Genomic DNA, 25594 nt, shown 5'->3' with positions numbered 1-25594 from the left:
CATATATAATTTCATATACAAATGAAGATGTAAATAGAAGGAACCAGATAAGAGCTGTATCCTGTTTCTTGAAACTTCTCTCCGTGCCTTCAGATGTGGCAAATTCAAGTTTCTGACTCCAATTAAGCAGCTTCATCTCCCTGCTTCAACCCAGGAAACAAATAGGTGGAAGAGGCTACCATATGTTTGGGGTTTCAGCTCATTAAATCCTTGATGGTGCAAAACCTTTTGAGAGCTACTACCCCATAAAATTCATGCAAAGCTATAGTTTGTGTTGTTTGGAAGAATCTTATTAAACATCTTCTCCAAAGAAATATTCCAGCCTTTTGAGAATCAGCATGACACTGCCATGAATTATTCACGCAAGGCTCTGCGAGATGGGCAAGCTTCCTGCCAAGACGTGCACAGTGAGGGGTGTTATAAAACTGAAATTGGAATGTGGAGAGAAATGATGGAAAAGATTTCAAAGATCATCTCTTTTGAAAAACAGAAAAAAAGAAAAAACAAAAAACAAAACCAAAAACCACAACTTCAGACCTTTAACCTTGCTCCTACACAGTAGAGAACATCCTGAATGTCCTGCTTCACATCCACTCCCAAATTCCCCAATCTTAGGCTGTGCTCACACACAGACACTTGCTCTTAAAGGAAGCCACTGAGTGATGGAAATGTGATTTCTGAGAGCCACTGGCAAAATTAATTTCAGGGGTTCTTAATGAGGCTGAATCTCAGGAAACTTCTATAAGGTTTTTCTTTTGTCATCTTCATGCCCCAGCGGGGGGGGGGGATGGCCCCCAGAACTGCCCGAGCCCTGGGCTGATCCCGGCAGGAAAGGGGGGATTCTGCCCCTCTCAGGTGGGACCCCACCTGCAGAGCTGCCCCAGGGAGGAGCTGGAGCTGCTGGAGAGAGCCCAGAGGAGGCTCCAGGATGAGCAGAGGGATGGAGCAGCTCTGCTGGGAGGAAAGGCTGGCAGAGCTGGGATTGTTCACCTGGACAGGAGGAGCTTTGGGGTCACCTCACTGTGGCCTTGCAGAGCCTGAAGGGGATACAGGAAACGTGGAGAGAGACAGCTGGCAAGGGATGGAGGGACAGGACACAGGGAATGGCTTCAGACTGACAGAGGGCAGGAATGGATGGGATATTGGAGAGAAAATATTCTCTGTGAGGGTGTTGAGGCCCTGGCACAGGGTGCCCAGAGCAGCTGTGGCTGCCCCTGGATCCCTGGCTGTGCCCAAGGCCAGGCTGGACACCGGGGCTTGGAGCAGCCTGGGACAGTGGAAGGTGTCCCTGCCATGGCTGGGGTGGCACTGGGTGATCTTTGAGGTCATTTCCATCCCAGACCACTCCACAGCTCACGGAGGCACTCCCTGATGACTCCACAAGGCTCTTCCTAAATCAGCCCAGCCATCCAGATGGAGAACCAGAAACCCAATCAGGCCTAAACCCAAAACCACAATCAAACCAGCTGAGTCTAACTCAGAAACTGACAACTAGAAAGAACCAAAATGAAAATTATAGTCCAAAACCTGTTATTTTTAGACCGATGTGTCCAGGTTTAGATGCTGATGAATGAATTGGGATTTTCTTTGTCCCCCTCCCAAATGCGCTGCACTGAAGAACTGCTGAAAAGCACATTTTAAATAATACAAGAGGCAGGAGGAGGTTTGGACATCACTGATGCAAAGCAACCCAGCACCACCTCTCATTGTTTTGGTGGCATTTGCACGAGGGGACAAACGGCCCTGTGAGCACAGAGAGCTGATGTGAGTGATTCCTGAGCACATTTTAATAATTAATTCCGCAAATAAGTGAAGTCTATTTTAATTTCACCTTAGACAGCATCGCCGTCTCACCCAAGGAAACTGCAAACTCTCCTGTCACTGTACCCAGCACTGACACTTTGGGAACATTACAGAAACAGCAGGAAAGTAATGAAAATTCTATATAGTGCTGAAACTTCTGAGCTATCCAGAGTGCTCCTGAAGATCCTGCAGATAATCTTCAGGGAATAATCCAAACAGCTCTGTTGTATGAAGTTACATTAAATGAATGAACCTCATGCTGTGATTGAAAAGTCATGCCCAAAAATGCTGGTCGGTTTGATTGGACATGGAGCTGATTCCAGTGCCTCAAAAAGCCTGTAAAGAACAGCTCAGAAAAGAAAAAAATAGAATGACTGAAGCCACCAAAGTGATCATGCTTGCATGTTTCAGACAGCAATGTAATGGAACTATTCATCGGTGAAGGAACTGCTTAAGAGGATCGGGAGGAAAAAAAGGAGTGTGGAAACCTCTGTTTTCCTTCAACTCAGATAAAGATGGTTTGTCCTGTGTTTTGACTTCTCGGAAGTTTTTACAAACGCTTTTGGCGTCATGGCTAAAACCACAACAGTGCTTTGCAAAGCCCTAATGTGTCCACATTTTGGTCAAGAAGGATTTCCAGCCCTCTGAGTAGCTGAGGTGAACACTTCCGAGAAGGGAATGTTTCTACATTTCCCCAGCTTCTTCTCAAAAGATAAAGGCGTGGAACTCACTCACAATTTCCAAACGTGGGCCCTTTTCTTGTTTGGAGAGGCAGGATATTTTTCCCCTCCTTTCTCACAAAGGAAGTAGAGTTCATGTTGGGAAATTTCATGTATTTGGGGGAAAATCACCTTCACCAGAGCAAGTCCTGCTGCCAGAGGGGAAGGAATCCACTTTTGGAAGAAACTAAAGGATTTTCAGCAGTATGAGGTCACTGGTGCTATTTCTCTGATGCCTGAGAATCCATGGCCCTATTCCAGTGTCAAAAGAAGAGTATCTGTGGACACACCACCTGTGAGCCTTTCTTACAAGAGAAAAGCTGCATTTTCTTACAAGGCCTTTGCGTTTTGAGCCAAAAGGATTTAGAAACTGATTTTTTATTATTGTGTCAGGTAAAGATACTCTGAAATGTTGCACTTTAAATACTCAGATTGGACTGGGTACCCTTGTCCCTTCTCCGAGCTCAGACCTTTGGCATTTCTCTGAGAGCAATCCACATGAGCAAAGGATGTTATAAATGCGTTACCGAGCTGTCCCAGCCTAAAATATATTCTGCAAATACATCTCCTGGTTCTGTGAATAAGGTTACTACACATAATCCCACAGGTTCCAGTATTATATGTACATAATAAAGCTGCAGATCTTATTCAATTTCCAGGTATTTTGTGAGGAGAGCTACTGGCATATCCTCAAGGGCCAAATATTTCATTCAAAGGCAAGGAGATATTATCATACTCTGAATAGATATAGTAGTTAGTTTGTACAGCATCTCATAAAAGGGTAATTTGCAGACTTGAAGAAGAAAAAAAGGAGGTGCTTTAAGGAACACAGGGAATATTTATGTAGCTACACAAATTACTTGGTAGAGTATTATTCCAGAGACTTATTTTAGAAACTGAAATTACTCCTTACAGTGTAACTTTTGCCATTATTATTATTATTATTATCACATGCACTTAAAGATATTAAATCCTTGCCTTGAAGTTTGGCTCTTGAACAGGCAATTATGATTAAAGCACTCCATCTTCTTGGCCCCTTAATTCATCACAGCAACTAGCCAAATTCCTCATGGAGTCTGGAATAAATGGAGCTGGCCCAGGCAACCTCAGAGCAGCATAGCGAGTCCAACCAAGGGTGAGCACATCCTTGCTTTTCTTTCAGTGACCACATCCTTGCTGCTTAAATGCTCATTTTTGGATGTCAAGCAGCACCTTGCAAATAGCAGATGAATCAGGTTATCTGGGAAATGAAGTGATTTTCCCGTTTTTCAAACCAATTGTGAAAATAAACTTAATTTTCAACGTGAAGGAAGCAGGTTTTTCCTCACGCTTAGCCCACATTGCTCGGGGTGGTGTTCTCATTCCTTCTCTGTCTCCCCGTCTCTCAGAAGAGCATGGGAAAAGTTATCCCGAAGGTTGTGTCATTGGAAAACTGGAATTAGAGCCCAGTGAACACAAGATTGAAACGCTGCTGCTCGCACAGGGAGGCAGAGGGGCTGCAGGACTCGGTGTTAATATGTTCACTTTAATAATCAAGTTAATGAAGGCCATTGCTCCAGACAGGATGTGCCTGTCACGGTTGTATCTTATCCATCTTTCATACGTTTAGTCAATATACAATGATGCTGAACATATCTGGGCAAACACAGCTAATTTTTTACCCTGAAAGATAATCAATAATATTTCCTTTCGCAGGCCTCAGTTAACTCCTGGAAACAAGGGGCAGCACATAACTGGTTCTTCCTCCCTGTCCGACATCTGGGGGTTCTAAATCCATATTAGGATTATTGCTGAGCCCCGTGGTGACACCTCTGCATCATGCAAAAACCCAGGAGTTGTGCTGAAGATATTATTGGAAAGGTATTTTCTCTGCACGAGGCGTTTTGGAAGATTGGGATGACCCCAAGTGGTTTTTGATCAGCTTCCACTGTCTCACGACCCAGGAGACAGGAAGATCAGTACAACCACACACAGGCAGCAAAAAACAAACAAACAAAATCTTCAGCCTCCAGGGCAAGCAGGGAAAGATTCTCCTAAAACACCCCTAATTTTCATGGGAGCATGGATTGGGAATCTGTGTCCTGGGCTGCAAATCCTCTCTGAACATAGAGGTGAAACACCCCCAAAACTCAGGCGGTGTCATTATTTTACCTGTGCCACAACATCCATGGGATGCTGGAGAACGCAACTTGGGGAAGTGACTGGACTGAAACCAAACAAACTAAAGCTGCCTTCACACTTTCCCCCTCACTGCTGTCGTGTTGGCCACAAACAGGAATTGCAGGACAGAGATCCTGACTGGAATTCTTCTGTGAAGAACATGGAACGATGCCATCAATTGATAATGACTGGGGCAGGACCATGAAATAATGACCACCATGAAAAACGACCACCACCGAATAAGGACCACCTTGAAACAAATGAAGACCACTTCCTAGGGAAAACAGGGATGACAGAAATAATAACTAGCAGAGGATGAAGTAGGAGGAATATATTCACGGATGAATGAGAGCTGTGGCTGGAGCCTTTGAGGTGAGTTCACGTCCCTGGGTGTGCTTTGATCAGCAGCATCCCAGCCCTGGGGGTCTTTGCTCTGTCTCTTTTTAATGCCACATTTCTTTCTCAGCTGAAAGGAGATGGTGAGTTTGATCATTTCAGCACAGCAGAGGACCCGTGGTGGGATGTGCTGCTGATGGCCAGGACACTGGCCAGACAATCCTACAACCCTCCACTCCTGCTCTCCAGTTTGTAGCTCCAAAATGTCACAGTTCCACAGGCAATGACACAGAGATGCCGCAGGATTGGCATTCCCTAGAAATCCCTTCCTGATGATCACCCTGCGAAATAATTATATTTTATTCATTTCTCTGGGCTGTAATTCTCCATAAGGACAAACAGAATCCCAAACAAATAAATAAGCAAACCTAAAACAGGTCGCGCGATCAAAGTTCCATATTAAGTTCCTGATAATTTCCTCCCAAGTGGCTCAAGTGGAAACCAGAAATCTTAACTAAAATTACAGCTCCCTGGGATTCACAGCCATTTGGCAGCTAATGTTTTATAGCACAAACACCAGCGAAAGACAGCCTGACAACACCCAAAATATGGACATATCACAATAAGGAAGGCTTCATTAGACACCCTATAAAAACTGCTTTCTACATACTTCACAAAAAGTGGGATGTGTGCTCACTGATGGTGCATTTGCCCAGTTGTGGGAATCACCTTTGGAAATATTAAGAGTTAAAGAGTACCTTTTCTCTTCTTTTAGGACTTAGAAACTGAGGAAAATCTGTCAGCTGAGCAGTGATTTTTTTTTTTTTTTTTTTGTCCACAGTAACCCAAAGTGTCCATAATTTGACAAAATTCTCTCCAAAAATATCCCTGAATGTTTTGTTGGGAAATGCTGCACTTGCAAAGGCACTGACTTTTGGCAGAGGTTCCTTTAGTGATAAGAACAAAGAAACGCTCATTAAAAAACCGAGCCAGCAAACCAACCACTGTTAGATAATTAAAAGAACGCTTGTTTTCTTAATTTTAACACTAAAGAGCTACAGAGCACATTAAGAAAAACATTAAAATAAGATTTGTAGGCTGGTGAGTACTCAGAAAAAGAAAAAAAGGTGTTTGATAATGGATTTGGATTAAAAAGTGGTGTTATCCTGCCAGTTGTGTCCCATTGAGTTGGATCCTGTGGATTAAAAGTTAACTTAGAAATCTGATTTGGCTCCATCCAAATGAGCAGAATTCCATTTACTTGCCGGTGGAACATTGATAATCAGGCTCATTAACTTGAAATGAGCAGAAATTGATTTACCAGGCAGGAGGAGGAGCCAAACCAGACTCCCAATACTTGGAACCCTCCTCAGAGAATTTTTACACATGAAGGAACCCAATAAAAATTTTAATAACCTTACCATTAATCAAGTGAGGAAACGTCGAAGGATTATTTCCCTGGAGAGGAGGAAAACTGGAATTTGGAGGGGAGGGAAAGAAAGAGTCAAAGGAGGCTCTGACAAAGTGAATTTTTGGAAATCGGTACATTCTAGAGGCTGCAGCAGACGCAAGCCCAGCACAGCAGGGGAGGGAGGGGAGGGTTTGGCAAAGCCTTCGGGAGCCATTCCCTCGTTCAGAGATCCACATCCCAACCTGAGTGTCTGCTGCTCCCAGGGACCTGCACCTCACCAAGGGGTTTTCACTCCTAGCCGGGTCTAGGAAATAAATATTGGCCTAGCTGGTGAGAAATATCAATATCTAATTTCACCTGCTGAGGAATGAAATGAAAGGTTAAAAACTTAACCTGGGGGAAAATGGAGCGGGAAAGTTGCACTGCAAACATCGCAGCCTGGAACTCTCCCCTAGTGAATGATTTGATGGACTTCGTTTAGGTTTCATCTTCCAAAAGATGGATTTAATTTCCCAACAGAAGGTGTCATTTAAACCCTGAGAAGCAGATCTTAAGTACAAAGTCAAGCTCTACTTTAAAAATATAGGTTTTTAACAGGGAAATTTGCCCAAAGCGGCTTTTTTTCCCACCACACCATTTATTTCCACATTTCCTTAACTCCTGGTGAGAAATCAGGGTGGGAGCAAGAAGATGCAACTGCTCTGCAGTCTCCAGAAGCCCTTCCACACTCAGTTCTTACTGGACTATTGGATTTTAATGTCTTGTTTTTCACAAAGACATTGGCAGTTTCTTTTGAAACACAAAAAATTTACAAACCCAACATTAATGTGCTTTGGGAATGCACGATCCAAGTCCCCAGAATCCAACAGCAGTTTCATTCAGGAGATCCAGCAGCCAATTAAAGGTGAAAAACAAGGCAGATATAAGAAATGAATCAAAAAAATTAGAGACAGCACGAGGTTTTGATGGTTGCTTTAAAATCCTGAAGCTTGTGAGTTTTTGAAGAGAAAATAAAATGAATAAAACCTTTCCTCTGTGGCTTAAGCAGACTCCAGTTTCATATGGTGGACTGCAAAATTTTCCCTCTCTCTGGTGACTTTTCCCTGAATTCCCAAGAGTCCTCGTGAATGGCAGACACCAAACCAGGCCAGCGGCATCCCCTCATGGATTCCCCCGTTCCAGAGCGAGGGATTCTCCCCAGCCCTGCTCAGTATTCCCCTGCTGCTCCTCGGGATGAGATCTCCCCTCCAGCCTGCGCCAGCTCCATCCGTTATTCCCGGATAGACGACCTCACATTCGGTGCTATCAAACACCTATCGACTGAACGCTCATCTGACAGCCCCGTAATTAACTCGGGTCAGCCCATTTACCCTCTCGAAATCATGGCAGAGCACAAAGCCTTCTTCCAGCCTATTGGAACTTCCCCCGCCAGCCAGGACTTATTAAAAATAAACATTAACGATCCAAAGAGTAGCTCGGATGGCTCTTAAAAATTTTAGGTGCCGGTTAGGCAGACTTACTGATTGAACAGAGTCTGATGAGAGGAGCTGCTGTTTAACTGCCTCTTAATCGCTGCTGGGAGATAAATTATTCCCTCCTGTGAGGCAGCAGCATCACTCTCCTCCCTCCCAGGGAGAGGACAGAGGCACCAGCAGCCCTGGATCCAGCTGAAAATGGGCTGGTGCACTTCTGTTCACTCCTAGCACACCTGAAGGACGTTATAAAACAAGTTTAAACCCGCTGGTCATACTTTTTTTTTCCACGCTCTGTCTTCTGCCTTACCCAACTCCTCACTTGCATTCCCTGCCCTGGGCTCCTGCTCACCCCACCTTCCATTTATTCCAGAATTTTGTCAGGCACAGCAGAGGGGTGGAGGAATTAGAGGAGCTGGATGGTTTTCCTCATTGTGAAATTGGATCTTTTGGAGAACAGTAAATAAATAGAGAGGTGTGGGGTTTTTTTGTTTTTTTTTTTTTTCTTTTCTCCCATCAGCATAAACCAGACACAATCAAAGCAAGCAGCCACTAATTTTCCATGCGTTGATCAGTCACTCTCTCGCTGTGGAGGTGGGATCTAATCTAGAGCCCCATCCTGCTGGCCGTGATGTACCTTGAATTAGGAAAACACCAGCCACAGTTTTTAGGAAACACTCGGGGCCATCTCCCACCAGCTGCTCCAGACCTTCTGTCTTGGCTTCCCAAAAAAATTCCATGGTCCTCCCCCAAGGGCCAGCTCCTTCCCCCTGCAAAGCCAAAGTAAGGAACATCCTGTGGGGTTCATTTCCTGGCAGCCGTGGCCAGGTGCCCCGCGCTGGATCTCACCTGTCACAAAGCTGACCTGGAATGCTGATGGCTCATTTGTGTTAATTGCCCGGCACTGCCAAGGGCACTGCAGGCTGCTCCAAGTGCCATTTCCCTGGATCTGCTTCCTCCTTGCTGCTCCCAAAAGGGCACAAAGAGCCGCTAATTGTTATAGCCGATACTCTCTCTTTCCTGCAAGCAATACCAATTTAATTAAATTTACACGGTTTTAAGTGACCAGCTATAACTCCGCTCATCTGTTTATACAGGTCACTTGAATTGATAAATCTCCATTTCATTGCTGACATCCTCTTTTAAGTGCTCCCTCATTCCCCTCCTGACCTTTTAAAGATGTTTTCTATCCTTCCTGCCCAGCTGAGACTGGTTGAAGCAGAGGTCCTCTCTTGCCCTCAGAGGCAGGACAGCAATCCATAAACCCCCAATCCCACTGTATGCCATCACTGCCACGGGATTTGCCTTAACACTTTGAGCATGAAGTGTCTTTGAAGAGAAAATTTCGATATTTCCCTTTTTTTACCCATTTAAACCCACTAGAGCCGTTCACAGCTGAAACCAGAGGCTGTGTTGCCATTTCCCTCTCCAGAAACCACCATCACTGCCACCCTGGTGTCACCAAAGCCTGCCACTGCTGGTGATGCCCCAGCACGGCAAAAACTCGGACTACAGCAGAGAATTCTGCTGCTTTGAGCCCCAAACCAGAGAGGATGGAGCCCTGGGCAGCTGTGCCCTCCTGGGTTGCCAAGAGCCCTCTGGTTCCACTCCTCCAGCTCTGATCCTCACCCCAGCACCGAGGTTAGAGCCGATCCCATCCCCTCTGCTTTCCCCAGGGCAGCCAGGACCACGCCTGTACAATCTAAAAACCTGAAAAACAGAGGAAAGGAGCTTAAAAGCTGCTCCAGATCGGTGCCTTCCCATCAGCTGGACCTGGCGTTAGCTCAGCTCTCTGCTCCAGCCCTGAGGCAGCGCCCAAACGCTCAGTCCTTGTCCCAGGCTCCTCCTGAACCTGCCTTTCCTTTGGCTCTGGCAGCAGAGCGCCTGCACCCCTCCCACCCTGCAGTTTTGTGCATTTTTCATAAAGATTGTATGTTCGGGTTTCCTTATTTTCTGGCATGAGGGAGAAAATATCAGCAACACTTATAAATCCCTTTTATCTTAAGGTTTTAAATGATTTTTACAAAGGAAAAGGGTCTCTGACCCCTTTTTCCTCGCCTGTACAGGGAGATTGTCTTCAGAGCGCCCCATCAGCTCTGGAGATGTGTTTGATACGGAGCAGACTGATTATCCCACTGCTCCATGTGTGCTCAGTCAGAGACAGAACTCGAGGCAGCCAAAAGGCAAATCTGGCCCAGTTTCTCCTCTTTCCCTCTGGGGAGAATTCAATCAAGAATTGATTAATGCTTGAATTCTCATCAAGAATTAATAAGTTCCTGATGTGGTGAAAACGAATAGTCTCAGGGAAGCAGCTAAGCTTGTTGTTTTGTATGGGGGAAAAGAAAAAAAAAAATCCATATATTTGGCAACTCTGATGCAGTGGTGAAGTTAGAGAGGGGGAATTCTGAATTCCCTGACCTCTTATGATATTCTAATAATCTAATTAATGGATTGACTGAAGGCCAGCTCTCAGACATGACTTGGGCTAATTCCACCACTTCCCTTGAGCTTAGGTCCAATTCTTAAATTCCACACAAACACATCAGGTGGGGATGTAGCACCTCAACATCCACACCACAGAAAACCATTCCCAAAAAAGTGCCCCTAAAGGTTAAAAGTAAGAAAAAGCACAAAGTCAATCCTTTCTCATCACAACCCTCCTCACTGTATCTGTACAGACTGAATAAAATGAGACTCAGCAGGTACTAATAATGATAAAGGTAAGAAATATTTACTGACATTTTTTTATACTTCCTTTGATGGGCTAGAGAGCTGAAATACCTTTAAAAAAAAGAAAAAAAAAAAAAAAAAAGATGATGCTTTAAGACTAATTGAACCAATAATCAAAGGCTGTCTCTACCTCCTGGACCAGGAGGTCAATTACAGAAATAAATCTGGCAGCAGATAGATGGGAACAGTGTGCAATTACCAGTTAAAGACTCAATAATTATGGCAAGAATTAGTCTGCATTTTCAACGGCAGCAAAATCCATCCCTTCTTTGCAGTTATTATCTTGATTAGAAGAAGAAACGGCTTCAGCTCTGTCTCAGGGTGACTGAAAACTCCAGGTACAAAGGGAGCTGAGAAGAGCCCATGGAGCTGGAATTTCCTCAACTGGAAGCTTCCATGGCAGATGTGAGAAAAAAATTAACATTGGGCAAGGAGAGATGTGGAGAAACTTAAACTGGGAGAGAATAGGACTGAGGAACACGCATTTTTGTGAGGATTGCCAAAATGAGTCCAAATGTGGGCTATTCAAATGCTTAAATGCTCAATTTCGAAAGGCAGTGAGAGTAACATTCCTGAATATTTAAAGAATTAGCACATTCTCCTTCCATTCCCCATGGCATTTTGTCGTCAAAAGGAAGAGGTTTTGTAACTATTCCCTTTTTAAAAGTGTGAACTGCCATGTAAAACTCAATAAATCCGACTAAACCTGGTGACCTGTATTCCTTGAGGTAGGTTGTACTTCTGGTTTTTTCCTAATTGAAACAACCTGAAAGCACAACACTCGAATTCTTCCTCTTATTCTTAGTTCAGTCATTCTGGGACTCCAGGAGCTGGGAAGTTCAGAACAGTGGGATCCAGGTAAAGCCGAGGAGATGCTGCTGCCCTGGAAGAGTGAAAACCTTGGCAGGAGAGGAAAAGAACACCCAGAAAAATGGAAAAACCCAGGACAGGAAATAATCTGCAGCCTTGGAGTCATAAAAAAATGCACTAAGGAAGTGAAGAATTTTGGGGTTTTCAGGGAACATTTTCCAAGAAACCAATAAATTCTAAGTTTGCAACAACTGATGGTTGTGGGAAATGAAACAAAGGAAATATTTTTCCAGGAGACAATTTCCTCCTTAACTCATCCTCATCCTGATGAGGCAACAACGAAAATGAGTGGCTTTAGCAGCTTTCCATGGTGTTCCCCATCTCCCAATGAAGTATTCCAGAGCTATTCCCACTCCCCTTGTCGCTCCCACAACCCTCTGCAGCACCTTTCTTTCCTCAAGAAACCCCTTTTTTTTTTTTTTTTTTTTTTTTTTTTTAAATTAGGTGAATTACGGTGTCAAATGTTCCGACTTCACTGCATTTTATGTAAATTTATTTACTTAGTGGCCTCCGGGCTCCATGCTGAGCTTGGAAAATGTACTTTTCAAAATTATAAATAATTAACCAGAGCTCCTGCACTGCTGGAAGTTGTTCCTCCACTCTCATTTTAAATAGTCCAGGAATATTATTTTTTTTAATGCATGTTTCATATAAATTGCCACTTAGGGGAAAATAAATGTTCGGAACGGTGACTGCCTGAAGTCATAAAGGCTTACACATAGCAAGGTGATTTTTATTAGAAACTGCATTTATGCTTCTCATTATTTAATAAATAATTATAAAAAGGACTCGTTTCAAAACAGCAGCAGCCTCATGTGTCCAGACACCTGCAGAGGTGCACAGGAGGGAGCAGCACCAGCAATTCCCAGGTTAAATCCCACCCCAGGAGCACCCTCTCCTGCCCAGACCTTCTCTTCATCACCCAGAGGAGCAAAAGGAAGGGAATTGCTGTTGTGTTCTTACTTTAATTTTTCTTTTTTTTTTTTTTTTAAGTACCAAAAATGCTGGAAGCTCAGACACCCCGATCCACGCTAAATTCAAAATCCCAGGTGAACCTGCCAATGGAATACAACTTCCCAGAGGGATGAGGGAGGTTACAGGTGATGAGAAATATTCACGGAGAGGAAGAAGCCTCAGCGCAGCACAGATGCAAAACCGGGCTGGAACTTATCCAAGGAATGCAGGAGTTGAGGGATCAACACAGACAAATCCTGATAGAGTCAGGAGGGGGAAGAAACAACAAAGCTTGTGCAGGAGAGGCAGCCTGGCTGCCTCAGGGACAAACAAAACTTATTCCAGAAGCAGCCACATCATCCAGCCGAGGAAAAAAATGGGAAAACCCAACCCTGGTTGGGGCAAACCCCCCTGGGAGGGATCACAGCCCCCCAGATCTCCTCTGCAAGGTCTTCTGACATTCTCTTCCAGGTACGGCAGCACCAAACCCTTCCTCCCACTGCTGGTTATTCTCGCCTGGTCCACATTTCCGCGGGGCTTCCAGCAGCTCCAGCTCCATCCCCAGCCCAGGAGAGGTGTGGGAGGCGTGCTCCTGTTCCCACAGCTGTCACACCAGCGCTGAGAGAAAGCCACTTCTCAGCCACGAAGGGAATTCCACCCCAAACTGGATGGAAAAGCTGATTTGGCAGCCAGATAATTAGCAAAGAGGTAGCTCCTGTAACCTCAATTGCTGCAGGAGGCGCAATTGGGAATGTCCCGGTTCTGGCAGAGGGGAGGGAATTACAAGAAAACCAAGGTATTTTCCTTGGCAAACAAAGCCCATTTGCTAAATTCCTATAAAATGGATACATATAAATTTCAGACTTTGGGCACAAGTGTAGTTTTCCTTAAAAAAAAAAACCAACAACAAAAAAGGTATTAGTGGGTTTGTGTGCCTGGATATTTATAATATTGCCAATATTCTGGTGATCTTTAATGCAGAGGAGTAGAAGCTCTGTGTGCTGGGAGGTTTTGTGCTGCTAACAGGGTGAATTAAGAGCCACAGCTGCCCTTGCTTCCCACCCTCCCACTCCTCATCACATCCCAGGTGAAGCACAGCCACCAAAACCATCGATTTTTAGAGCTTCAACTCAATAAAAGTACTGCAAACAAGTTTTGGGACTCCCGAACAAAACCAAGTGTTAAAAGCAAAAAAGAACCCACCCAAACTCAGGGTGCTTCTGGCTATTTTCTGGTTTGAGATGTTCCTGCCCCAATGTTCCAAAGAAATGATGAAGAACATGCAGCAACCCCCGGGCTGGGAGGGATATGAGGCATAGAAGTACAAACTCTACAAGGAAAAAAAAAAAAAATTTGCAAAGAGTGGTGATTTTTTTTTTTTTTTTTTTTTTTTTTTTTTAAACAGAAATGTCCATTTCTACATCCAGGGCTGGGGGAAGCTCCCCTGGGTGGGTTTAGCCACATCATGTGTGCTCCAAGCACGGTAAAAACAACACCTAGGTCTTGTTAAATGAGGTTTAGAAACCTGCAGAGCTCAGACATTCAGCAGAGTGAGGCTGCTGGCGTTTCCCTGGGAGGGGCTGAGGGATTCCTCTGCATTAACACAAGCTGGAGTGGAAAAGTGGTGACATCTCCTCGTGAGGCTGAAGAGCAGAGTGAAATGTGGGAGCATTACGAGGGATGCTCTGCCCCCAAAACAGCGCTAATAACAACTTTGTTCCAAAAGCAAAATATCAAGAATTTTGAAATGATACATAATTAACCAGAGCACCAGTAGAACTTGTTACTCCACTCTCATTTTAAATAGTCCAGAAATATTAATTTAATGCATGCCTCATAAAAATTGCCTCTTAGAGGAAAAGAAATCCCATATTTTATCCTCAAACTTCTGTGAGGTCTGCTCCCACACACCTGCTGGTGGCAGCAGCACCTTTATTCTCACTCCAGTGAAGCACATGATTGTAGGACTTTCTCCTCCCCATTATGCTACTGAGAAAAGTGTAAATCTCATTATTCCAGGGTATGAATTATAATAAAACCTTCTTGGGATGCCCTTGGATGCAAAAGGTGAATGCCTGTTAGCACAGGCCTGCATTCCCACTGAGGGTATTCAGTTCTGGCAGGTGAAGAATGCATTAAAAAAGTCCTGAAGCCCTTCTTGCTGAAGTGAAGCAGCAAAAAACACGTGGGTAAAAAAAAAAAAAAAAAAAAAAAAAAAAAAGGATAATTTCTTTCACTGAAATCCAGTGAAACACACTCATAACAGCACAGAACATTTCAATGAAACACACTCAGAATAGCACAGAACATTTCAATGAAACACACTCATAACAGCACAGAACATTTCAATGAAACACACTCATAACAGCACAGAACATTTCAATGAAACACACTCAGAATAGCACAGAAGTGACACCAGCATCGAGGGTGATGCTCAACACACTTGAGCAGCAACCAGATCTTCCAAATTCCTGTTAAATGCATTTAAAAAGGGATTTTCAGCAGTATCAGCTGCCATGGATTTGTCTGGTGTCCTTTAATGAGGCTGTTCCGGGTATCAGGAGGGTGAATTTGCGTTCACCTGCAGAACCTTCGCCGTGGACAAAGTAGAATTAACCCTAGGACAGAGTGTTGGGGATGGGCAGAGGGGAGGGAGTGACTGGAGAACCAAGGTATTTTCCTTGGCAAACAAAGCCCATTTGCTAAAAAAAAAAAAAAAATTAATACATATAGATTTCAGACTTTGGGCACAAGTGTGGTTTTCCTTAAAAAAAAAACAACAAAAAGTTTTAATTGGGTTTTGCACCTGGATATTTATAAGATTACCAAATTCTGGTGATCTCTAATGCAGGGGAGTAGAAGCTCTGTGTGCTGGGAGGTTTTGTGCTGCTAACAGGGTGAATAAAACCTGTGAGAGATGCTAACAATACCCAGGGTGGTAGTTTGGCCCAGGAGAGGATCACGTGGAACCAATGAGGAATTTGAATTCGGGCTGTTTGCAGGCCAGCTTCATCCTGCTCTGGTGTCACAGAGGGCTGATGATCCAAGGTGTCCAAAAACCCCAGTGAAAGCCAAGGGCAGCTCAGCCTTGGTGTGAAAACCAAAAAAAAACCCCACAGGTCACAGCCTAGAGAGGGCTGTGGGTCACAGTTAAATCAGATTCCCAGCCAATAAACAGCATCAAGTGAAAAAAGAATCAAACACAACCCCCAACTCAAACAAAAAGAAACTCGCTGATCGCAGCCGAGGCTTTTGAAGATTACATCAAGTCAAACTTTTATTAGCAAAGTTGTATTTCATGTAAAATGAAAATATCTTTTCGAACCGTACGTGCACATCTGCGTGGTACAAACAGCAACTACAGTACAACACGTTTCTCTAAACTTTAATCAATGCACACTAACATTTAGCTCCCCCAAAAAAGTCACGTTGTGATGGCGACACCACATTTGCTTTGATCTTTTTCCTCATGAAATTACAAAGTCTCTTGTTTAAAGTCAGAACAATAACAATAATAATAATAAAAACAAGAATGAACAGACAGAATGCTTTGGCTCAACCCCCCCAGGGGCTCCTGCCTGGAAACAGAACAAATCAGTGCAGATCACTTGAGATTTGACATGAGAGATCCAGAGCTGCAATGTAAACATGTCCTGCTCCTCCAGCGTGGTTTTGTACCTTTGTTTTTGTCTGCCATAAACGCTGACAGGGATGCAGCTGAGGGTGTGATCCATCGGCAAACAAAGGGAATTCTCCATGTAGAATTTCCTTTCTTTCTATCTGTTCCTACAGGTAAGCAGAAGAACCCAAATACCCTTCTCATCTGCAAAATAATGGCTGTGAAAAATGACGTTGGGGTTCCCTCTCAAAAGCTCAAGGAGCAGGGAATGTTCTTCTAATTTGTCTTTACAAAATGTGGAATCACTGTTTAAAAAACTCACTTTTTTTTTTTTTTTTAAAATACAGAAAGATTGTGCTGCTATTTGTTTTCATGTCAAAAATAATATTGGCTTGAAAACTTTTGACGAAAACCTCTCGTGCACTGGGTTGGAGCCACTCAGTCAGTGGAAGCAGTTACCAGGAAAAGAGCTCCTCACTGGAATTCGAGTGACATGAACACAGCAGAGCAAATACCAACCATTACAGTATTTGCTAATTAGATCCATTTAAGATGTGAGTTACAACAAATTTTTTTTTTTTTTTTTGGTACATGAACAAACGATTTCATCCAGACGGGGAAAGTAATTTTCTGATTTGATTCCTAATTCTGCCCTTCCTAAAGACCCAGGCCCAGGAGAGATTTGATGCCCAGTGCTGTACTTTCATCCTGCTGGAGTGCAGAGCCACGAGGGTTTCTGGAGACTGGATCCCCAAATTTTGCCAGAGAAGGAAGCTGGGGCTGTTCCTGCAAGTTCTTGATAATGTAATTACATTTATATATGTATGTATATATATAAAAATTAAAGGAAAATAAACCCACACCAAATCAATATCATGCTGCTCTAGAAATCTAAACAGCTCCCTTGGGATAAAGAACAGAGGGGGGTTTTTTCCCATTATTTAGGGAGAGCTGATTTTATTTGTTTAATCTTATGCACAGTCAAAACTGCACAACTTTTTCAGCCAGCCCCATCTCTCTCTTCTTCCAGAGGCTGCTTAAATCCCCAGACCTGGATCCGTGGGGCCAGGGAAACTCTGGAAGTTCACCCGGGCTCGACTCGGGTATCAAATCTGAAAGTGCCATTTCCCCTCTCACACTTGTACTGAGGCAAAATGTGTCAGGGCCAAATGGAACCCAACCACAGCCATGGCCTGGGATAATTGAAAATTCCCTGTTCTGCTCCTGTGGCTGGACTCCCTCCCCCCAGCAGGCAGGCTGGAATTCCCTGCTAGGTGTTAATTAATGAAATCACCACAGGTTTCCAGCCGCTAATTTTAATAAACACACCTGGACAGGGGAAAAAAAAAAAAAAAAAAAAAAAAACCAGAAAAATCCCAAACAAAGCAGAACAAAGCAGCGCAAAGATTTAATACTCTGTTTCAGAGTATGGTGTGATTTTTTGGGAGCTGTCCTGTGCAGGGACAGAAGTTGGACTCTGATGAGCTCGTGGGCCCCTTCCAACTCAGGAAGTTCCACAAACTGCAGTGCAGAGGGTGATACTTTTATTGAGCTGCATGGTCACACTTCTCACCTGTCACAGACCAAGACAAAAACACAGCCCAGCTCCTTACAATGGCAAAAAAACCACAAACTCCTCAGGAAAACCTCAGCTTGCTCTGTTAATTAATTTACTTTTGAAAAAAAATTAAAAATCTAAAAACCCATCACTATCCTGCACTTTCTAAGTACTTTTACAGCAGAAAATAAAATTCCAATGCAGAGATAAAAGGGAAAGAAATGATTGAGGAAGAGGAAACAGCTCAGGTGAGTGAGATTTCCTGGGAGTTTGAGCCAATTTTTTAATATTCATTGGGCATAACCCTCAAAACCCGTGTTCTGCTGCACATCTTTTCCTCCCTGTTCAATATTCAGGACCTGAGGCATCGTGGGACACCAACACTAAGATTTAAGGCTGCAAATTAAAATCTGAGTGGGAAAAGTATCACCACCAGCAAGGCTGAGCAGCACCCGAGCAAACAAAAACCAAAAAAGTAAAAATTAACTTTGTTTAACAGAGGCATTTTCTAGGGTCTGGTTTAATCTGCAGAGACCCACAGGAAAATGTGATGGGTGAGTGCAGCCACCCCCAGCCCAAAGGGAGGATTTGGGGGAGCTCACCCCAGTTTTATTCCCTAATTTTCAAAGACCTGCAGATGATTCCCAAAAGAAATACATTAAAACCAGTCCAAAGCAAGCAGCAGGTTATCACAAACCCGATCAGTCCTTAGATTTTATCTGGTTTGGGCTGCAGCAGACATGAGTCAGCAGATAAAGATGCTGCTGGGAAATGTCTCTGTTGTTGAGATGCCAATTTTCACATTTCTCTAATTGTGCACTCCTTTCTTTGGAAAATTACTTTTTTTCCCCCCAAATTAAAAGGCTTTTGGACTTCTTCTGTGTTTAGGTTAAGTAAAATAATACAGAAAATCAAACTTTTAAATAAAAGTGGATAATGTGGGTCACTGATGTGGGATGGGATCATTTTGGATTGAGGGCAGATTTCCACTCACCATTTTATACTCATCGGCACAGCCTGAATGTGGCTGCTTGGGGTTTGCTTTTCCCAAACAGAGGATACATAAAAAAGCCCTTAAAAGCTCCAATTAAAAACCCCAAAGAGAGGCACAGATAAAAGAAGCTTGAGCACCAAAGGCTTCCAGAAACTGCCAAGCTCTGAGGAGCAGCCCCAGCCTGGGGGGAGCTGTGTGGGATCCACAGGGAAAAATCTGCATTTTCCTGGGCTTAACTGTAGCCCTTGCTGGAAACTCAGAACCATGTGAGTAATTCTTGCTTCCTCTCTTTCTTCCATTGAAATCACGGAGGAGCCATTTGGGGATATTTGCCTAATTGCTATCAGGATGCCAAAGAGTTTTTTAGGATCTATTCCTCCTGCAGGAACTAAATAAAAACTTTTACAATGGGATTGACAGAAGAAATGAAGCCACGGTTGATGCTGTACTCAAACAAGCAGATTCAAAGATACAAAATGCTAGTAAAAAGAGATTCAGGAGATTCCAATACAAAAAGACCAAAAAAATGTGCTGTACAGCTCGGCTGAGTTAGTGTCAGAGAGGCAAAGAACCAGATTTAAACCAGCATTTAGTCAACAAAATAGGAAAACCAAACTCTACCATAATATTTTCTCTTTGCTTTTCTTCTTGTTTATTGAACAGTGAATAGGCTGAAAAGAAATGAACTCTTGAAAGTCAGGTAGGTCTAGTTCTGGCGACTCTTGAATGGTGTGAGGTTTGCATGATTCCTGTACACACAACTCCTTCTGAAAACTAATTTTGCTGGTCCAAATCCATACTGAGAAGCGATTCTACTCATTCCTACGCAGCTATACAGACCCATGCTAGCAACGTGTCTCAGTTCAAAATAAAACCAGGCTGCTCTGGACTTGTATCAATATTAATATCATATGTACAACGTCTCCATGAAATGTTGGCTAGCTCACAAATATACAGATATGAGACAGACACCAAGGAGTTTGCTTAGAAACGCAGCTTGCAGCTGAGAAAAATGAAGAATATTTCGAGTGATGGTGGATGGGAACCCTGTTTTGCCTTGCCACAGGAAAGAGCTGCAGCTTCACTTATTTAAGGAAATAGTGCCAGCTACTGGGCAGCAGCTTCACCCACACTCTCCTGTGGGAAAAAGCTGCAGTTCTAAGTATTGGTAATTGAAGTCAGCTGTAACCACTAAAACAGTTTTTTGAATATCATACACAAAGGGGTTTGATTCTTTAGGAAAAATTACACAATATATGGAATATGTTTCTCCGGTATTTTAAAATCGAATTCTCCTCGTCGTGTCACTTTGCAGAGCGACCTGGTTTTGTCGGTGCCATAACCTCAAGGTTATAACCAAGGCCGTGAGGGAATTTTTCACGTACACCCATGACCACAGCCATACAGGGCAAAAATACTACACAGAGAAACATATTCCAAGCCTAAGAAACACCCGGGGCAGCAGGTGAGGACAGCAATGTACCGCCGAGAAACTCCGGCTCGCTCGGACTGACGCAGCGTGTAGAACAGAGATTTATCCTGCTTTGTCGTGAAGAAAACACAAAGAAATCAGGATGGAAAAAAAAAATTCATCTTTTAGTGGCAGTGACTCGTTGTCGTGTTACCTGGGTGCCAGGATTTCCCTGGCTGGCTCAGCTGGCACCCTGCTCCCACACAGGTGGCGGCTGTGGGGAGCTAACCAGGATAAACACCACAATTGAACACCAAGCATTTTAGGCGTGGAGAGGAAAAGTCGCCGTAGAGCTCCCAGTGCTTTCCACTGATCCTTTTTCCTTAGATCCAGAGTAAGCTCCAATAAATGAACCATCTTCATTGAACATGCCATGCTCCCCTTCTCCATAATCTACCAGACTATCAGCACTTCCAGTGGCTTTAATGTCCCCATTTAGTGACTGGAGGCTGCCTTTCAGCGGCTTTTCATCGCTGTCACTACAAAATAAAGAGAGGTCTTTCCAAAAATCCGCCTTCCACTGGCACGGAGGGAAGGTGCTCTTGGCCGGGGAAGGGGAGAGTGAGGGACACGTGGGTGGTATGAGGATATCGGCGAGGATGATCGGATCTCTGAGTGCTGCCCTGGGGGGTGTCCACATACCCCAGCTCCCCCACACAGGATTTCATCATTATTCCAACATATTAATTGGTTAATGGGCATTATCTTTTTTTTTTTTAATTATTATTATTGTATTGTATTATTATTGTATTATCATTTTTTTTTTTTTTCCCCTTTTTGCCTTGGGCAGACACAATGGACAGAAAGGGAAGGGGAAGGGAAAGGGAATGCTGGAAAGGGTTGAAGGGGTCTGCTCCAGCCACCAGGGCTGCTGTCAAGTATGTGAAACCTCACAGAGAGGCATTTTTCATTTCACAAAAAACTGGGCAACATTCAGGGCCAATTTATGTCATTTTCCTTTTGAGGTGGGTGGATGAAGTTGATGTCACATCAGTGGGTCACACCTCACTGCTTTAGGAGCATGTCTTTGAGTTTAAAGGACCAAAAAAAGGTGGTTCTTTATTTTTCCCCTTTATTTTTCCCCTTTATTTTCCTGCTATTATTTTATTTTGTCTGAGTATATCTGGCTGGATTTTGCCTCTGCTAAAGGGGAAAAACTGTGGAATTAAAAAAAACCCAAAATCAAAGCCTGCATCTGCAGTCTCTGTTCAATGAAAATTCCAGAAAAAAGGGGAAGAACTGGGAAAAACCAAAGCAGAATCAACATCTGCATCTGCAGTCTCTGTTCAGGGAAAATTCCGGGAAAATTCCTGGAAAAAGGACGGGCCCACCACCAAAATTCAGGGGAAAAAAGGGGATTTTTGCTATCCATTCCTCCTAATGGCACCACCGAAGAGGAACAAGAACAGTCTGAACAGGACATTTGGTGGAATTGGGAAAAAAACATTAAAAGATTATATTAAAAAAAAACTAAATTAGGCCTCTGGATTAGGGACATAATTACTCAAGTATTGCCCTTGCTGTTAATGGCAGCTCGGTGTCAAATCTTTGCCCTTCCTTAGATAAAATTGCCAGAGCAATGAACCTGAGCTTCATTTCTTCAGGAAGAACTCAATATGTGCACAAACACCACAGAAAAAAACTCGTTACTTTTCTGCACGGGTCATTTCTTCTCAGAAAAAAAGACAAATTTGGATTTCAGGGGGAAAGGAAGGGGTCAAAGTTATAAACCTCAGGGCTTTCTTACCTTTCTAAATATTTGTCCCATTAGAAAGCATTAAAAATTAAATAAAGATGAAATTATGCAGGAAAAAAAAAAAAAAAAAAGCGCCCTACTCCAGTACAAATAATGTAGTATATATAAGTGGGATTTCAACAGCAATTTTATGCTCTTAAGGGCAGCAACACCAGTTTTCCAGCATGGTTCTTATAATTATGCATTTTCTTTCATATCACAATTACATATTGCTAGAAGTTTTAGTTATTTTAAAACAGCCAAAGTGGTTATTTCAATTCTCCTACAGGGATTTCTGTAGAGAGAGGTTTGGGTTTTCAATATTCTTTACTATATTCCAAAGATTTCTTTGTTTTCTTCCCCAAAATGACCATTCCCCATATTACACAATTTGGGTCTGAGTTTCAAAAACCCACTGAAGACACAGAATTCAATCCATTGACTTCAGTGGGCTTTTCAGCAGCACCCCAAATTATCATATATATTTACATTATTCATACAATGTTAATTTAAAAAAAAAAAAAAAAAAAAAAAAAGTGACAAATAACCACCAATACACCGACATTTCCTTATATCCCAGCTTGGATGGATTGAAATACACTGGATATACCTTTATGTTCCTACTCTCATCCACTCCTATGTGGTTTGCTTTGAAAATGAAAAACAGCATTAATTACATGCCATAAAAATGTCCCGAATAATGATGGCATTTGGAAACAAACAAAACCCCAAGAAACACAAAGGCTTGTGAAAGCAGGTCCTATTTACCTATATTCCCCAAAGATTTCATCTTTTATTGATTGAGCTTCAGGATCTGGATGCAAATCTTCTTTTTCTTTCACTGTGCAAATAAAATAAAGGACAGATCTCTGTGTTGTGTTCTGCCATGGATTTTTCTTTTCCCAGGGGCAATGGGAAAATCATCTGCAATCACCTCCAGCCTGGCCTGGAGCTGGCTGGACACAGCCTGTGAGCTGCCAAGAGTTTGGGACCATTCCCTAATTGATTATAAGCCAGTATTTATAGAAATGTGGAGTGGTGTGGGTTGGAAGGGACCTCAAAGCCCATCCAGTGCCACCCCTGCCAAGGGCAGGGACACCTCCCACTGTCCCAGCTTTTCCAACCTGGCACTGGATGTTTTCGGAGATGGATCCAACACCTCTTTGGGCAACCAGATTTCTACTTCAATACATTTACCTGAATCCTAACTCACAGCTTGGAAAATGCCAGAGGTAATTTTTAGCAAAATATTCTGCTGTTAAGCTGCCTCTGGGAGTTCTGTCCATGTGTCCAGCAGCAGCTCCCAGGTGGAAAGCGATCAGGGAGCCCTGCCAGCAAGGATCGCGCTGGATGAAATGCTGGAATATTCCGGGAGTGCTGGGAAAGGCCTTTGCAGGCTCTGTGACCAGCACACAGCGCAGCTCCGCTCGCATTCATTAAAACCCCTTCCGTGGATATTTATCAAAAGCTACAAATCCTAATTGGATGTTTGTGCTGGCGGCCTTGCGTCCCCCAGAGAGAAACCTCTGAAGGATGGTGGTTATTAGCATGTGAGCACAGGGAAAGGACAATAAATCCATTTACCTGAATATTTGCCTCCTTTATTTCTTCTGACAAAGCAAATCGTCAGCAGCAGCAGGGTGAGCAAGGCGATGGCGCACATCAGCCCGATGAACCAGCCCTGGGTGGAAATCCCCTCGTAAATGCCAGCGTAGGCTTGGGGAGGCGGGAGAGGAGGAAGAAGGGAGAAAATTAATCAGAAGGAAGGGACAGCACCCCACGATAACACGGACACATCAGGTTCCTCTCTGGATCTCAATGGAATCGGTCTGTCACTACTGACGGTGTTCAGCTCCAGCGCGAGACGGGAATGTGACCAATGTGACATTTGGGGCTGGAGGGGAGCGTGCGGGTGACAAGGGACAGCACAGACACTGGGCAAGGTGGCTCTGAGAGAGCAGTTGACTCACAGGATTAGCACCACACAGGAAAGCTGAGCGCAGAGTTGTTAGGCCTCCCATGCAAAAGCAGTTTTGCGAAAGATGGAGAGGTAGAAGTGCCCCCAGCACGTGCAGATCACCAAACTGGCCGCTTTATGGGTTTGATCACGGCTGCCCTCTCACATTGCACGGGTTTGTAAAGGTCTGGGGTCGTTCCAGGCTGTTGTAGAACACAGGGCTCAGCAGACAACCTGGGATGTGTTTGTGCTGCCATGGGATTCAACTGCAAGGGCCAACCTCAACCCCACGGCACGGAAGGATGAGTTTGGGACACTCACACGGCACAGGACGGAACCTCAGCATCGATTCACACGGAAAAACAAACGTTCAGCACCTCGAAGGGCTTCGTGTCTCACCTCTCCCCCTGGTCTCAATTACATCTTCAAAAATGCTATTGTTATCCACCCAGTTCTTAGTCACTAGGCGGATTGTGTACTCAGTGCCAGGCTCAAGGGCCTCGCTGGGCTGAAACTTTGGGGTGGGCTTTACTGCGTCTGAAATCCTGCCGCTCCCTTTACCTACGGAATGCACACATTCAAGGCACAGGGATTAATGGCATTCATGGACAAAAAAGCCTAGGAAATGCACAGTTACAAGTAACAGACAAATACAACGCGTAGTTTTAAACATTTGCCATCAGGCAACTTGATTTTCCAAAGAAAGAAAAAAACAAAACAGAAAACAAAACACCCTAAACATCCCCTATGTTTAATTTTTAATGTTCTGTCAGAAGAAATCAGCAGCAGGCTGGAGTAATCCCGATGCTTAGGAAGGAAGTTTGTACATCTCCAGGGATGAAAGTTAATATTGATGGGGGATTATGGATCTGCTTTAACTAATGCGTGCTTAAAAAATTACAACTTGCGAACGGGCTTCCTTTGTATGGATAATCTGGGGTTTGATGCTTCTCCCATTGAACTCAACTCAGCAGGGAAGCACAGACAGCTTGTTAGCTGGATATGGATTCTTATATGTCTCCCAGAAAAAAAATTAACAGCAGGATTTGTCCTTGCTTTTCTCCTGACAGCGATTTTCTGTCTCCTTTGAAATTCCACAACGCCTGCACAAAGCACTGGTTTAGAAACAACTCAACAATTTGGCTGTAAATGGATATTTAGGAATTTAGATGTGGCTGATGAGTTTAATATTCGATTAGGAGAAGGTAAATTCCAGTAGTTCTGGTTATGGAACCTTGTTAGTGGCAAAACACCTCCTGTAAACCCATCTACATTCAGATTGTGGGCATTAAATAAGGTTTTTCAGAGCAGCTCTTGTGGGAATGAGGAAAAAGGACATTACAGGAGTTGACAATCACTGCCTGGACATGAACAGCCCGCTCAGCAAATTCAGAACTGTGTGTGACATGGAGGGATCTCTTAAAACATGGGAATGTCCCTGTCCTCGATGGCAGGACAGAAATTGGGGGTGGGGGGGGTGGGCTGCACTTAATAAAAATAATTCTTGAATTGTTCTTGGTTGCCTGATTTGCCTGTTTTGTCCAAAGCCACCTAAACTAAGGCTTGAGCACAGAGTATAATCTGAAAACTACTCGGCCAATTAGCGCTGACAGGGCAACAATGCTCATTAATACTTCAACTAGTAAATAAGCAAAGCAAGAAGCTGCTGGAGATAAAGGCTGAGTTGACAGCTGAAGGGAGAAAAAGAAAAAAAAAGGTTAAGATAAATCCAAGCACAGTCAAAGCAGCAGTTCAGGGTAAGTTTTTCAAGGCAACTCTCCGTGTATTACAATAAGCAGTTAAAT

The 25594-nt window shown here is 43.6% G+C and overlaps 1 protein-coding gene and 1 long non-coding RNA gene across 10 annotated transcripts in view; both read right to left on the bottom strand.

Annotated features, from left to right (window-relative positions):
- Positions 1 to 2928: 2928 nt before the first annotated feature.
- LOC131378635 (uncharacterized) lies at positions 2929 to 8918 on the bottom strand. The gene is made up of 4 exons (XR_009208275.1): positions 8767 to 8918; positions 8539 to 8671; positions 5777 to 5965; positions 2929 to 5359 (listed from the first exon to the last, which is right to left on the bottom strand). It is a non-coding gene; the product is annotated as an uncharacterized LOC131378635 (long non-coding RNA).
- A 6787-nt stretch (positions 8919 to 15705) lies between these two features.
- Positions 15706 to 25594, bottom strand: part of CHL1 (cell adhesion molecule L1 like) — a 130448-nt gene continuing 120559 nt past the window's right edge. For 7 of the 9 annotated variants that reach the window (XM_040075819.2, XM_040075821.2, XM_040075825.2 and 4 more), the window contains 4 exons: positions 24189 to 24350; positions 23417 to 23548; positions 22601 to 22673; positions 15706 to 20576 (listed from right to left, as the gene is read on the bottom strand). In XM_040075819.2, coding sequence (XP_039931753.1) covers positions 20360 to 20576; positions 22601 to 22673; positions 23417 to 23548; positions 24189 to 24350 — 584 coding nt within the window. In that variant the 3' untranslated portion in view covers positions 15706 to 20359. The remainder of the gene's footprint in view (positions 20577 to 22600; positions 22674 to 23416; positions 23549 to 24188; positions 24351 to 25594) is intronic. The other 2 variants (XM_040075826.2, XM_040075828.2) reach the window with 2 other exon arrangements.

This window comes from Hirundo rustica, chromosome 12 (assembly GCF_015227805.2).
Source record: "Hirundo rustica isolate bHirRus1 chromosome 12, bHirRus1.pri.v3, whole genome shotgun sequence".
Classification (NCBI taxonomy): Eukaryota; Metazoa; Chordata; class Aves; order Passeriformes; family Hirundinidae; genus Hirundo; species Hirundo rustica.
This window is presented reverse-complemented; position numbering and strand designations above follow the sequence as displayed.